Source organism: Acipenser ruthenus, chromosome 7 (genome assembly GCF_902713425.1).
Source record: "Acipenser ruthenus chromosome 7, fAciRut3.2 maternal haplotype, whole genome shotgun sequence".
In the NCBI taxonomy this organism is placed as follows: Eukaryota; Metazoa; Chordata; class Actinopteri; order Acipenseriformes; family Acipenseridae; genus Acipenser; species Acipenser ruthenus.
Window position 1 is genome coordinate 30752699 of NC_081195.1, and position 16755 is coordinate 30769453.

Consider the following 16755-nt stretch of genomic DNA (forward strand, 5'->3'; position numbering starts at 1 on the left):
GCTAAAGTGGCAGAGGAAATAGAGCAAATGCTAGCTTTAGGGGTAATTGAGCCATCAACCAGTCCGTGGTGCTCACCAGTAGTCATTGTACCCAAGAAGGATGGGCAAATTAGGTTTTGCATCGACTTTCGAAAATTGAATGCAATATCCAAATTTGATACTTACCCGATGCCAAGAGTAGATGAGCTGCTAGATCTGTTAGGTGGTGCTAAGTTTATAACCACTTTAGATTTAACCAAAGGTTATTGGCAGATTCCCTTAGAGGAAGGTTCTAGAAGTAAGACTGCTTTTTCTACTTCCCATGGCCTCTATCAGTTCCGCACAATGCCTTTTGGTTTACATGGGGCACCAGCAACGTTTCAACGTCTGATGGACCGGCTACTACAAGGTCATCTAGGCTACGCTGCTGCATACCTTGATGATGTAATTATTTATAGTCCAGACTGGGAGAGTCACCTGAAACATATAGAACTAGTGGTGAGGGAAATAGCTAAAGCAGGTTTGACCATCAATCCTCAAAAATGTGTATTGGGCAGCTCTGAGACAAAGTATCTGGGATACATAGTGGGGAATGGACAGGTGAAGCCAGAGGTGTCAAAGGTGGAAGCAGTAGCAGAGGCAGCCATACCGACAACAAAGAAAGAAGTCAGATCTTTCCTTGGGTTAGCTGGCTACTACCGTAGATTTATCCCAAAGTTTTCACAAATTGCAGCACCTTTGACTGAGTTAATCAAGAAGTCCAAAAAGAACCAGGTAAATTGGACAGATGAATGTCAAGTAGGGTTTGAGACACTGAAAAAGGCACTATGTTCTGAACCTGTGTTAACTAGCCCTGATTTTACCAAACCCTTCATTGTGCAAACAGATGCATCGGAGGTGGGTTTAGGAGCAGTACTATGTCAAGGAACTGGAGGGGAGGAACATCCAATCCTTTACATAAGTCGGAAACTATTCCCCCGAGAAACGCGATACAGTACAATTGAGAAGGAGTGCCTGGCAATCAAATGGGCCTTGGAGACTTTAAGGTACTACCTCTTAGGCAGTACATTCACACTGGTTACTGATCACCATCCACTTACTTGGATCAATAGGATGAAAGACAAAAATGCCCGCATAGCTAGGTGGTATCTAGCATTACAACCATATCACTTCCAGGTGAACCACAGAGCGGGAAGTAAGCATCAGAATGCAGACCACCTCTCAAGGTATGGATTTGAGGTGGGTCAGGAAAAAGAAATGTCGGAAACTATGGTTCCCTCTTAAGGGGAAGGGTATGTGACAGGGTGGCTTTTTAATTTATTTTTGTACCAAGGTATTTTTGTTGACTCCAAGAACCTTTCCTACTTCCCTTCATGTCTGAATGTCTGTGTGCTTGTGATATGCATGAGTAATGAATTCTGACTTACCATTTCCCCTATTTTCCCCAAATCACTGCAGTGTATCCCCATTCTTGGAGAACAACACAAGCAAAGAGAAAATATAATTAAAAAACCAAAGTTTGTATTATTCATACCTGTGTATAAAAATCCTTGTTGCTGGTAGTAGCTGATCAGCAGTGTATAAAAGATGGCCGCCAGTGATACCTCAGCATATAAAGATGGCTGATAGTGCCACATCAGCAGAAACAAAATGGTTGCTGAGGTTAAAGGTCATAGCTAATATTTAAAAGTGCACTTTTCTTTATGTTGTTGTCTTATATATGTGTATGGTTAACCTTATGTGTGTGGATCTGGACAAAATATTTTTTGATGATGCTAATGAAGCATTTTTGCATCTGTATTTATTTATTTATTTTTTTAAATGAGAGCTGTATCTTTAAATGAGAGTTGCCTTATGGGAAATTAATTCTATATATAAAGGCCTTGGAATGCTCAGGGGGAGAGTTCTAACCTTGAAGGTGGGTGCTGGAGAGACTCATGGTGTATTACTTTCTCTTGTGTTTCTTTTGTTTCATATAAATAAATCGGTTTTTTTTGCAATTTAATTCTGGTGTTTTTATCATCCTTTTTGGCAAGCCAAACCCAGTCACTCGGCCCGGTGACAGAGAACCATCTGTATAATGTGAAATAATGTATAATGTGATATCTTGTAACAATTGTAAGTCGCCCTGGATAAGGGCGTCTGCTAAGAAATAAATAATTATGATAATAGTGGAGAAGCAAATTGATTGATAGATACCTCCGCTGTTGCGTACAGGTTTAATTGGGTAGGTATACTGCTCTAAGCTTTAGATGGACAAAAACAAAAATACTTAACTATATGCATCCTGGTATGAAAACGCATGTTAAATCTTTATACCAGCAACTGGCAAGACAGTGCAAATGTAAGGTTTAAAAATTAAGTTAAATGTGGAATAAGCTCCTTTTTTATGCTATAAGGATGAGACCAGACCATGTTTCACATTTTAACCAGGTTTGCCATTTATTAGTTACAAATACCAAACATTGCATTCTACAGTGAACGTTATTGGTCAAAGAGTACAGCACATAGAGAGACTGATCTGAGAGTGTAAGAGCCTCCCTTTCTCTCTCTTCTCCATCAGAACAGAACAGAGGGAGGTTGCTCAGTCTGAATACAAGTGGGAGATCTTTAACCATTTGTTTAAAAAAGAAAACACACATTGTACAAATTAAACAATAAATCAACAAATAAATCCAATTCAAGGAACACATTTTTCTTTTTTAAAAGATGACTTTGTTACAAAGGACATTACCGATCAACACAGAGCGAAACAGGTAACAAACACACCCCCAGACTGACCCCCTCCTTCATATACTATAGTTTTCAAAAGCAACACCTACAGCTCAGAGTGTTTTGCACAGAACCATCTAAGGAAATCAATGCTCTTGGATATTAAACTTGTATTTACAGTAAGCACCCCATAGAAACCAACCAGGGATAGCAATAAAGCTTGTAATAATTCTGTATTTAGAATTTTGAATTGTGGTCCGACTATGCCAAGGTAATTAACACCCAAAATAAAAGAAAACAAAGATAAAGAGATTATCTCTGCTCAGGTTCTTTGTATTCAGTAATATATATTCAGTAATGTAGCAAAACAAAGCAATCAGAGAGACACTGGTACAACAGATATTTTTAAAACTAATCTTAAAATACTAGTAGTCTTACGATAATTAAAATGCCAAGCAAGTCATACAGTTAAAACATATTTAGAGCTGTAATATTTACGACATTTATCTTTCTACCCAGACAAAGTTCACACACATTAGTTTTCTGCTTCATCACAAATCCATATATCGAACAACATCCTTTATAGAAGTCCTAGTGCACGGATACAGGCGAAGCTCCACAAGATCAATGCTGGCAAACACGGCGGTTAATCGGTTTCAGCTCAGGTAGTTGGCCCAATCCTCCCTTTAAAACAAAATAACAGCAGTCTGTTTATACACAACAAACACAAACAGTAATCCCATTTTGCCCTTCTCTTTAACACAAGAACAGCCATGTCTGTCTGCCAGCTGTCATCCTGAATCTTTTATACCCGTTCCAGATTTTTTAACAAGCTTCCAGTTAATTTTTATAACAAAACGCCTGTGATCAAATAGCAGGTCCAGCAGGGGAATCATTTCTGCAGTGATAATCAGTGTCCATCAAATTAATAATCAATGTAAATTAATAAACAACACAGTGAAATCCAAAATCACACAGTTAAAATAAAATCAAATCGACATACTCTGTCAACAAAAAAAGTGCATTCTATAACTACAAAGAAACGTGCAATAAAATAAATAAACAGCATGTGTAAAAGCACCGCTTACAACCACAGCTGAACAACACAAATCTGAAATCTTTATGTATTTTTTATTTTTTTTTGGTGTAAATCTTACCTTGAATACCATTCTATTGACTCGGCTTGGTCATGACTTACTGTACAAGTTAAGCAGGTCATAATTAGTGGCAACAACAAGTCATTATACAGTAGTGTGCAAATGTATTAGAGCACCTCAACTTCTCTTTTTTGACATTTTAATGGTATAAACAGGAATCACCAAACTATGTTAGCTGTACTGGGCTCTATTTCCGCTCTGTAATGAGTGATATAAAAACAATAGGCACTCGAGTGAAAATGTTAGACCACTTTGTGCTTTAATTGGGCATCTTAAACAACTTCTGAAAAGTCTCCTGCATTTTACAATGTGTGGTGGTGTGTTCCTTTTCTCTTACGACTTTTAATAACTATGTGTGACCTATTTTAAAGTCATCAGTTAAATTAGACAATGATTATTTGCCTCTTTTGACAATTTTCAAAGATTTTCAGTTACAGTGGTTTGATTTTATATGCACAACAATCAGAACAACCAAAGCAATGGAGTGTTCTAATAAATCTGCAGACGACTGTATAACTTAAGAAACTGCACTTTGCATGAAAATGTAATAGAAATCATTACTCTACCCCGCAAACAACACCCATTACTACCACGGACGCTATCCAACAAATACTTTTTTTGTTGAAAATCTAAATTTTATATACAGTTGTAAATATAGTCATGTATGCATTAAAAAATGTTCAGTTCAAAATTATTATTTAGCGTGTGTTGACGAAAGGGGTTTTAAGTTAGTTAGACCCCCCTCCCCTATTTGGTGGACTAACTGTCCCATGGTTAGTGCACCCAAAATGTTGGCCTTTTATTATCTGTCTGTTAAGAGTTATTTTTTTTATTCAATTTGTTGTGTTTATTAAGCGCACTGGGATGTTTGTTCGTGACAGATACTATATAAAGTAAATGAAATTGGTGTTGTGTGTTCACATTCCAATGGTATCACAATGCATCTATACACACTGCTGCTAATCCATTGCAATACCATGGTAACATATCAGTGATATATAAAGTACAGATATGCTCAAAAGTTTAGCATCATCACCCTATAGAATTAACTAATATTGCATCATAAAGTGAAATGAAACCTGATGAATAATGTTACGTAAACATATTGAATGACATACCGCTGTAGTGTTTTCATATACTTAATGAAAAACTGACAAAAATTGAAAAATGTGATATTTCGAAATCAAAACATGAAATACTGTACTACTATAATGGCTTCCGCTAGACTTTTGCGATATCATTTTGTAGTTATTTTGATTGCATGATGTTGAATTCAAGATCTAAATTATGTTCATATAGGTTTTTTTTTAATTATGTCTCTTCCTAAAATTCTAGGTGATGCAAATCTTTTGGCCATTGCTGTATATACCAGCACCGCTCTGGATTTCTTTTTTTCCACCTCAATTTGTTGCTGGTAATGCTGTGTTTTCCGAATGGTTCTGCTAGGGTAATACACTGGGATTGTAATGAGGATCTCCAGTGGCATTTTTTCCATAAGGTCTTTGCATACTACTGCATACACTGATTCACAACAGCAGCACTTTATATATTAAATGTCCTGGGTTGCGCAATGGAGATCTCCATAGTTGGCGAACACGAGAAACACCCATACAAGATTTGCCCTCCCTTAGAATGCGTTGTTAATCATACCCATTTCGATGCCCGAACCGTGGACCTCGGACATCCTTCTGGAGGTGAACGGGCGAGGTTTGCGCAAATCCCCGTCGGACTTCCTCCTTCCTCCAGCCTTGGGCAATGCAATCCTTCTCCCTGCTTCCAGCGACACAGCGGGAATGTCCACCCGGCCGGGGTCCCTCTCCCAGACACAGATCTGGAGCAGGGCCTTTATCCCGGTGCGGAACTTGATGTTGAGCCAGCAGTAGATGAAGGGGTTGTAGCAGGTGCTGCTCATGGCGAGCCAGTGGAAGGCAAAGTAGAGGGTGTTGTTGATACTGATGACATTGCTGGCGGAGAGGACCATGAAGCAGTTGAGGGGGAACCAGCAGACGGCAAACACAAGTACCACCAGCATGAGCATCTTGATGGTCTTCTGATTGCGGCGCCACTGCTTGCTGTTAATGTTCCTGGTGATTTTGCGCCACCACAGCCTCTTGCTCACTATGGTGTAGGTGACAGTGATCACCAGCAGGGGCACCACGTACAGTATGATGAACGTGACCAAGTCCAGGTACTTGCAGTAGAGGTCTGAGGGAGCAGGGAAGTCTGGCAGGCACAGCTGCTGGGTGTTGTCTTGCCTGGATGACAGATAAAGACGGTGTGATTAAAAGAATGCCAAAACACATGCTGGTGAGATCGCCAGCTAAAAAGCCATGGAAGCCGTCGGCTACTCCCGTAAGAAAACTCATGAATGTGAGAAGCCCATTCAGCCCAGCATTGCATGTTCAGTTCCCAGTAGCCGGCTGATCTCAGAACTTTGTTAATTTACAAATCCATATACATCACATCAATGTACAAATTTAATGAGACTACAGTAATGAGTCTACAATAAATAATTTAAATTCAAAGAAGTTGACCACTGAAGCCAGAACTTTATGTGCAGCACAAAAACAGGTGACACAGTTGGAAATTAAGTTAACAGAATAGGAAACACTTCTGTTACACCGGGGGTACAGAATGGGTTACCTAGTCATGTTCTTGATGGTTAATCCTTGGGATCCTTTAAGACCCAACTTGACAAAGTTTGGAAATCAATTAACTTCTAAGAACTGGACAAGCACTGATAGACCAAATGGCCTCCTCTCATTCTTAAATGTTCTTAGTTTCTTCGGTTATAAATGTGATTATAAAAACCAATGTAACCCCCTCACAACATCTGTGCGATCATAATACAGTACCAGCCTGCTTTACCCTGCTTTACTACAGTTTTTACCAGGCTGTACTATGCATACGCTTTACCATGCTGCGCTCGCTGATATACTTTGACCATGGTATAGAGTAGTAAACTTTTTAAAAACTGGAGAGACCATTTAAAACTCGTTCAGGTGAATAAGGGAGGTGATCTTTCTGATCTGTGCTCAGCTGTGTGTGAGTGCAGCGGTCAATACATTTACCCAAGATCAAAATGCATCAGCTTTTGGTAAATGGTGTGGGGCAAAGAGAAGCAGGAAGCCATGATCCAGAGGAATGAGATGTAGGTGATCCCTCGGGCTGCTGTCATGCGTGGCTTCAGTGGATGCATGATTGCCTGAAACAGGGAAAACACGCTGGGTTGGCATTGGGTGTGTGAGATATCTTGGAAACATACACGACTTTGTCATTTGGCGTTGACCCCATAACTCTAAGAAAAAAAATCAATTCTACTTAGCAGTATATGCGGCAATACCAAAAGAAACGGTCTTTGACAAATGTTTCGACTAGAGGTCTTTTTTGCAATGTCTTCAAATGTATTCTAATGCATGTTCAGCAAAACAAAAAGAAAGAATAAATGTGTTTAACCCTGTAATGCCTGTGCCTTCTTGAAATGAGAAGAGCTTACTTTATTCATGCAACTAGATTCTGGCTTGTGAGGCTGGGTTTAAAGAAAAAAAACAATAAGGGGTGACTATATTGAGTAAGGTGAAGAACAGAACGTGTTACGGCAGGCATGTCTTGTAGATCGCACTGACCTGATATATTTCCAGCGAGATAGCAGTGAGGGTGAAGGTGGACACGTGGAGGGAGCAGTAATGTGTGAAGCGGTTCATATGACACATCGCCTTCCTGAAGTCCCAAGTGCTGCTCACAAAGCGAGCCTGCAAACAGGTGGATAGGAAACAAACTGAGCCCACATTCACCTGACCCTATTTTCAATGGGGAAAAAATGATCAAACAAACAAAACGTAAACATCTGGATGAGACGTAAAACCTATTGTAAGTGACTGCAGCAGCAGTTGTGATGCATCGTTCACCCCCTAGTCTCTAAGCTGCCTTGGATAAAAGCGTCTGCTAAATAAATAATTATAAATAATCTGTTAATACAATGCATAGTTGGCAGGATCTTTATTGATTAGCATCAGAGCTGATGATATATATATATATATATATATATATATATATATATATATATATATATATATATATATATATATATATATATATATATAAGTTTCAGACAAGTGTGCACCTCCAGTTTAAAGAACTTGTATAAAATTAGCTGTACATGAATGACATTTGAATATATATATATATATATATATATATATATATATATATATATATATATATATATATATATATATACACATTTAAATGTACTAATTAAAATATAACAATTTAAACGTAACTATCAATAAAACAAATCACAGACACATACAAATGTGAATCTCACTCCATGACTAAAATTAAGGATACTAAGTAAATTTAATTAAAATAATAAAAATAATAAATCTTAATTTAATTAACATAACAAAAAGGTTAAATCACACTAAGGACACATATCCTCTCTTCTCGGATCGCTAAAATCTCAAAAAACCTTCACAGCCCTGGGAGTGAGAATTAGCCTGCGGTGAGAATTAGTCTGTAGCATCGGCTCTCACTGTTTTTTTAGTCGAGCGACAGTCGAGTGATGGAAAACCGGCATTAACGTTAATAAGTTTGCATATAGCTGGACTCTTTATTGCCTGCTAGCATTCTAGTATTTTATCATCAAATAAATATAAGTAATGCTTTAGGGAATTATGCACCGGTTTCTCTACAATGTAGAGGAAAACCTGGCTCAAAAACACCTCTCTCTCTCGGTTCGCTGGAAGAACATTGGCTGGTGCGCTGTGAGCGTGAGCCGAGGACACTCTCCCTCCCTCCAATTGTGCGCCACCGCCTGGGAGCTCCAGTCCTCGGTCGGCAAAGGAACAGCTGGGACTCGAACTGGCGACGTCTAGGCTATAGGGCGCACTCTATGTGAGTGCTTTTACTGGATGTGCCACTCGAGAGCCCCGGATGTATCGCTTTCTGATGGTCTCTTTCTGGCTTGTAGCGTTTTAACTGGAGCAATTTACAAAATACAGGACATAAATAAAATTACAACGAGGTGTGTTTAAAAAAAGGACTGCGGCGGTGCTTGAATAGGAACGACGCATAGACGAGGGCTGTGTGGTCGAGTGGTTAAAGAAAAGGGCTTGTAACAAGGTGATGCATAGTGTTGAAGGCTATTTGGGTCTAAAGCATTGTGAGACCAATTAAAAGACAGATTCACTGTGGCTTGTTCGCACACAGACCGAGAGAGTAACGGCACGTCAGAGCGCTGGCCATGGTGCTGAATTTCACAACGCAAAGCACAGGCAAAGGCTGGCAAAGGCTGAACTTACTACAGCCGCAACTAATTGAGATCAAATGGCTTCACTGGAACCTCTTTGGATGCAGGGTAGAAATACCGCAAGGGCGTAGGTTTGGTTTGAACATTGGTGGAGACACAATTATTTAGGGGGGCAGAGTCACGGTCACTAGGAGACAGCTGTTAAATGGTCACTTCTGGTGGCTTGAAATGAATGCTGGACATGAATCGGGGACAATTTGATTGACATGAAGTTGGCTGGTATACACTCAAAACACTATGATAAAGTGGCCCTCCTGAAAGCTGGTTTGACATCCCTGCTATAGAATTACTAATAACCTGAATTATAACCTATCCCAGCCTTACTGTAAGCTACCAATACCCCTGCCGCTACTAGCATGAGCACATGCAAGCTTACGTGCACGCACACACACACACACACACACACACACACACACACACACAAGATACTGCATTGTAGAGGGCATATGTTTCAAAAAGCAGTTATAGGTTTATTCACATAGAGTGCAGTTAACAGTCTTGCTTTCAGGTCTGTAGTTATCTGACACAAACATTTATCCCTAGCTCTCCTGTGTCTGTGCTGCTGCTCGCACCTGGTTGCATTGCTTCATTCACCTGAACAAATAATAAATTGATGCATGCCATATAAAGAGAAAATATATGGCTATGCTAACTTTATTTGCTGAGTATTACTATTCAGCATTAGCCTACTATCATATCACAATGTGCCTCAAACAATAATATATCTCAAAACTGAGTCTAACACTTTCACTGTTATAATCACTACGCCATTACAGACCTCACCTGCAACCCTGTTTCTCCACCTGCCTCTGTACTGCTTTTACCATGTTGAACTGCTTCATTCACCAGATAAAATGATAAATTGATGCATGCTGTTTAGTGAGAAAGTATGACTCTGCTAACTTCATTAGTAAATTATTTTTACATTTGCTATGCCGCCCCCCCTCTTTTTTTATTTAACTTTTTTTTATATATATATATTTTTTTTATTACTGTCTATTTAATATAGTGCGTTTATTTAGCCGCCTGGATAGTCACACTGTCCGTTCAATCAAATACATATACACTGTTCGTGTTCGCTTTTGACACAGGAGTAAGTAAGTTACAAAGGGAGGAAGGAGGAGGATAGAAATAATGTGACAACGCATTAACCAACAAACACAAACTAAATATCGAATACCGCGCCCCCCTGGAAGGTTTCACACGCCCCCCACCCGGTTGAGAACTTAGGGCCTAAGACAATCAAATTAGCGTTTTTTTTTCTTTTGGAGGCGGGAGGAGCAACGAGGGGATCTTGAGAGAATTAACCCTTACCAATGTAAACGGCATGTTGAGAATAGTTAGCATTAGATGTGCTAAAGCCAGATTGAAGATGAAGAAATTGGTGATGGCATGCTTAATTTTCATCTTGACCACGACGAGGCACACCAGCAGGTTTCCGAAAAGCGAGAAGGTCATGATGAACAAGTAGGCGACAATTAGCAGGGTCTTCTGCGTGTTGTTGTCGGCATGCAGTAAAGCTATCATATCACAGACGTCCTGCAAAGACAGGGTGCCGAAGGACGTGTTGAAATCCTGACGGACCGTCTCCAGGGAAGTGCGATTCGGAAACCGAGGTTTGAAGTACTTGGTGGAGAAAGGCACGGGCAAATCCATTTTCTTTTGTTCTGTAGATAGAACTTTTCTTTAAAACTTGACAGTTGCTAATAATAATAATAATAATAATAATAATAATAATAATAATAATAATAATAATACAAAAAAATAGTACTACTACAGTCCCACTTTATAACACCACCCTCACATACCAAAAGCTATTCTCTCTGAATAAATATCACCAATTTAAAAACAGTGCTATTTTTCCGTTATATCGCCACCCCTCCTCCACCCGCCAGCTTCCCAAGCCAAGCAAACGTAAATATAAGCATTGTAGTTTCCCTCATTGTAGCGCCAGCGAAATAATCATGGCCAATTAAAACAACAAAGTTATGCAGTTAACCTTTGACTCGCTTTCCTAATTTGTTGTTAACTGAACGTTCATACCAATGTCATCAAAACTCCCGCTCCGAAAGCACAACATAAAATCTGCATGTAAGCATCTGAAAATAAGAAAGCAAGTCAGCAAGACATTGCAAATGTTTTCTCTCCTAAGTGAGGCATATACTGTTAATCAAAGGACAATTAGAGACATTGTAATGAATAAAAACAAATGGCTTACCTTGATGGAACGGGTCGATTTGTTTAATCTGAAAAAAAGTAGGGTAAGAGGTTTGTTTGTTTCCGTCCAAGATTTGCACAAATGAAGGCTGACTTAAAGTAAAATATCAGTTTTGTAACCAGCAGAATATATATATATATATATATTAAATTTAGCTTAAATTGCTTTGTGAAATAAATAGATGGCATTGTTCAATGGGGGATAGTATTCAGCAGACTTACAGTTGTGACACAAACACTAAAGTTCAAATGACAGTACAGTAAAAAAAAAAAAAAAAATCGTACTCTTTGTTTTTATGGAATTGTTGTTTGGGTAATTTGACACTAAATGTGTGTTTATTTTTTATTTTTTTAAAAGTATAAACAGTTCCTCAAAAGTAGCCATATATTTTCCATACAGATGAGAACATATGATAAAACGTCACTAGTAGACCTACTGTTGTGTTAAGAACTAGTACTGTAGTAATATATAATATATATATATATATATATATATATATATATATATATATATATATATATATATATATATATATATATATATATATATATAACGATTCCATGGCTAATGCAGTAATACAAATAACACTAATAATAATAATACTAATAAATACTACTACTACTACTACTACTACTACTACTACTACTACTACTACTACTAATAATAATAATAATAATAATAATAATAATATCAACTTACGTATTCGTTTCTTTTTCTTTAATGTTGTCTTTCTGTAGTCTGTATTCTCAGTTCCCAAGTGTCCTGTTTGCAGGTACAAACTAAGTGTTTCTGAATACTCCAGATTCGAGTATATATGAAGCACGTCAGCATCATCCAGCGTCTCGTTGTAGAAATGCACGCTTAGACTACAGTAGCTCCGCCCTCGAGAACATTTTGTTTTACTGATTTCTTACCAGACGCCCTTATCCAGGGCGACTTACAATTGTTACAAGATATCACATTATACAGATATCACATTATTTTTACATACAATTACCCATTTTTTACTGAATTTTGTGTTGCTACTTATGTGCACAACAGTTAAGCATCTAAAAAACTTTTTAAGGACAACGATAACACAATGTGCCATTTTTAAAACATATGTTGGTCAGTTTTACTCTAAAATGTAAGTTCTTTGTCTGCAATGTTTATGACAAGTTGCCATGGTTTCGCCTTTATATGCAAGCAACACTTAAGCTGCGGGAACACAAAACCGAACCGTCTCCAGGTAAGTGCGATTCGGGAACCGAGGTTTGAAGTACTTGTTGGAGAAAGGCACGGGCAAATCCATTTTCTTTTGTTCTGTAGATAGAACTTCTCTTTAAAAAAAGTCTCCTGAAACCTCGTCTCCTGAAACCAAGTTCCAAGCCGCAAAGGGGCTCCGTGTTCCCTCAGATTTAGATAAACAATAAAGGGACATGTCAGAAGCTGTATCTCCAGGAGATTGACACCCAGCGCGAAAATTTGTGTTGTAACTTAAGTATGACATTTTATATATCACCAGTAAACCAGTGCTTCAGTGTAATTGCAGATGCTTTAAATTGAGCCAGTCGAGAATAGGTGTATCAGAAAATCCTGCTGCATAAGGCTGTTTTCAGGTTTTTTTTGTCCCTGGGCATTACACATCATTAGCACTAGGAGACTGGAATAAACTTTTTTTTTTCACTATTTAAAAACTATTTTTTAAACTATTTCACTTTTTTGCTGCACGACATATTTAACTTTTAATATTTCTGTTACTTAGCTTTCCTTGTATATATAAAATTTTACAGTATTATCATAATTTTAACCCATTTGATAATAATACCAGTAATAACACTGGAAGCACTGCAGAGACTGGCAGAACTCAGCACACTTAGAGACTATACTACTGAAATGTAATGATCTAGACATCATTAGGATATTTTGAATGCAAATTAAGCTATTTACAGTATAAAACATTAAACTAAATACATAAAAAAATAAAATGCAGCAACATAATGCATTATATTATAAGCGCTTTGTGATGGTGGTCCACTATGAAAGGCGCTATATAAAATAGATTGATTGATTATGTACACACACACATCACACACACACACACACACACACACACATCACACACACACACACATACACATATTGCATATTATTTATATATCTAGTTACACAGATGGCCAACGTGGAATAACCTGTGAGAGTTTATGGAATCTTTGTAGACAATCAGTCTACAAAGACAACTTTTCAGAGTCTGCTTTTGTAAAATGTAAAATAAAAATGCCAGAATCCTTTGTTGTGAAAACACTTTAAAGAGTTCCCACTTGATCACTACCTCTGTATGACCTTAAATAAACAAACCAGCAAATTCAAAAGCTTTCCAGTCAATTCTGTAGAAGCTCCCTCTGTACTTTAGTTGTAATCTATCTGTGAGTGAGTGAGCACATGCTTTTTTCTTTTAAATTAATACATAATAATTGTACAATAACAACCAAGTTGGTTAAACTATACATATGTTTATTGTTAGGAGTTGAAGAATAAATTGTGTCCAATTAACAGATTTAAATGAAACTCTCTTCACACTGGTTATTAACTTATTATAAATTAAACAAATAAAAAAGCTAGCCAGCAAATATTTGTTTTGTTCTTGCACTTGTCTGTTTGGCACTTTGTATCTGCACAGGTTGCATTTGCTTTAATTGTAATTATATTGTATTTGATCTTACTTGTAACTATTTTCACTTTAAAACCTTCAGTTAACTACACTGTCTCTAATGCTTTTAAACGATTATTTATTTATTTATTTATTTATTTATTTATTTATTAGCAAACGCCCTTATCCGGGGCGACTTACAGTCGTAAACAAAAATACATTTCATGAATCACAGTACAAGTAATAATACAATTAAGAGCAAGATAAAATACAATGACTTTGGTTCTAGCAAGTATAAGTATATGACAAAATACGATTAAATAATGGAGCAGATAAGTGTCCGTGATAGTTACATCAGGATATAATTAAATACAAAACAATACAGATTGAATAACACTAGTGGCAGATTACAGTACAGTACTCTGTAAAGTACAGGATTAAATGCAGTAAAATAGGGGACAGATAAGAGCAAGTAAAGCGCATTTAAGGAAGAGTGATAAGTGTCCATATATTTACATGGTTATACTTGCACATAACTTACTGTAAAGTATTGCAGTTACAATTGTAAATTTAAATCAACCTGGATAAGGCATCTGCTAAGCAAACAAATAATAATAATAATATAAAATCAGTTATAACCGCATTCAAGTCACATTAACGGTATTTGGAGACAATATTATTTATATAATATAGAGTTAGAATAGCTCCTTTTTGACATTGACTCACTCTTATAATAATTAACAACAACAATAACCGCATTCTTCCTGTCACTCCGAGCTACGCGAGAAAGTTGTGATGTTTATGGCAGAATGATGTTTAATAATATACAATCAATTATCAATACATATTAACTGTATATAGAATATGTTTTATGTTGGAGGAGGTTAAACTGCAGTGTACAGAAATTAAGGATATTTATATCTTTATATATATTTTTCTATTCTCTATATAAATATAGTTAGAATAGCTCCTTTTTACGTTTACTTACTCGTACAACAACAACAACAACAATAAACAAAAATAACCGCATTTTAACGTATTTCACTCCGAGCTACGCGAGCAGGTTATGCTGTTCATATCTCACTCACTGTACTCACTCTGCAGAGCTGAGGCGGGAGCTCTGGTTTAGGAACAGACCTGCACAACAGCGCCAAAACCACGTAGCGGCGGCAGCAGTATTACATCCGTAGTAGTTTAGCACTACCATAGAGAATGAATGGGAAATCGTTTAGGGAAGTTTAGCTAAACCACGGGTTCGAATCCCCGGTGATGAATTGTGCTTGTAGCCTAAGAAAAGTAATTACATTTTCTGTAATACAAAACTAAAAGTTTAATTTAGCTAATAATTTATGATAGTAAAGTATTTAAAAAAAAAATCGGCATTTGAAATCCAACGTTAAATAATATATTAGCTCCATTTGTATACGCTGCTATGATCATTGGGTTGAAAAATACAACTAAAATGTTTGTTAAAAAGTAAAAACAAGACGCAGCATCTTGATTAAAAAAAATACTGGAACTTTACTAAACGTTTCATTTGTTGCTCATTTGAAAAAAAAAAAACATTATGAAATTTACATTCTAAATGTATATGTGTGTATATAGCCAAGTTATATATAAAAATAAACAAAAACTCCTTGAAAAATTGATCTCTTCTGTCCACACTTAGATTTAATCTGTTGTTAGGCAAACATGGTCAGCTCTCTGCACCTCCTCCATTACTGTTTGTTTATGAATGGTATACTGACAAGTAACCATGTTCTTGAGAGTCTTCCTGCTTGGTAATGTATACTGAGGATCACTAACCTGCACACAGTTTCTGAAGCCTTCATCTTCAACCACTAAAGGCTGTCAGTCCCTGGTAATCATATCAACCCGCGTATCATACAGTTTGTTTTTTTTTTTTTCTCATGGCCGTTCCTGAAGAGGCAAAAAAAACATTACATAATAATAATAAACTTTGATTCATCCATTTATTTCTACAGTTTTAACCCCATTCACATCTCTTTTTTGGCACCAGTGTTTTTACTGATGTAAGCCCCTTAACTGCTCTCTTATTATTTGTACTGTGCTGTACTACTGTCTTGTATTCCTTAGTGTATCAATGCCCATTTTATCCAAAAGCACCCCAGTGAAAAGTAGTGATTACTTGAATTTGAATGGAACATACCTGGTACACGATGTGCTGAAGGTGTAGCACTACCACTGTCTTGAAGCACATTATACTGTTCAGTATGCTTTGCTCGCGAGTGTCGCACCATCCCTGAGGTGTTCTTGGTGTAGGACAGAAGAGCCGCATACAAAGACATGTTACCTTGTTAATGGCAAACAAGGTGAAACATTCCCAAACTCTTGAATGTCTTCTACTTCCTTCAGACATGCTACAGATAATTTAACAAAGGGTTAACCGTGTGTGTGTGTTTTAACTGAGCAAAATAACACATCTACCTACATTGTAAAAAGAGTTTTGATTGAAAGAATCAGGATTTAAACATTTCCAGGGTTACATAAAGTAGGTGGTATTGTAACATTAGGTTTTAGAGTCCTGTTGTCATTTTTAACACTTCTAAGCATATAATGCTGAAATATATCAGAATGTTTTGTATCGAACTATTAAAACACTTGTTTGTTTCATGTGAAGCAGTAGATGACCATTTGAATCACCTGAAGCCTTCGTGAATCACTGAATCATGTGAATGATCCGAAGCCTCAATGAGCTCCTGTGAATGATTTGAAGCCTCAGTGAGAT

At 37.2% G+C, this 16755-nt stretch overlaps 1 protein-coding gene across 1 annotated transcript; it reads right to left on the bottom strand.

Moving 5' to 3' along the window:
• Positions 1–2413: 2413 nt before the first annotated feature.
• Positions 2414–10815, bottom strand: LOC117971819 (G-protein coupled receptor 83-like). The gene is made up of 5 exons (XM_059027854.1): positions 10474–10815; positions 7475–7600; positions 6920–7053; positions 5499–6103; positions 2414–3375 (listed from the first exon to the last, which is right to left on the bottom strand). The coding sequence occupies exons 1-5, from the start codon at positions 10813–10815 to the stop codon at positions 3353–3355; spliced, it is 1230 nt and encodes a 409-aa protein (XP_058883837.1). The 3' UTR covers positions 2414–3352.
• Positions 10816–16755: the final 5940 nt, after the last annotated feature.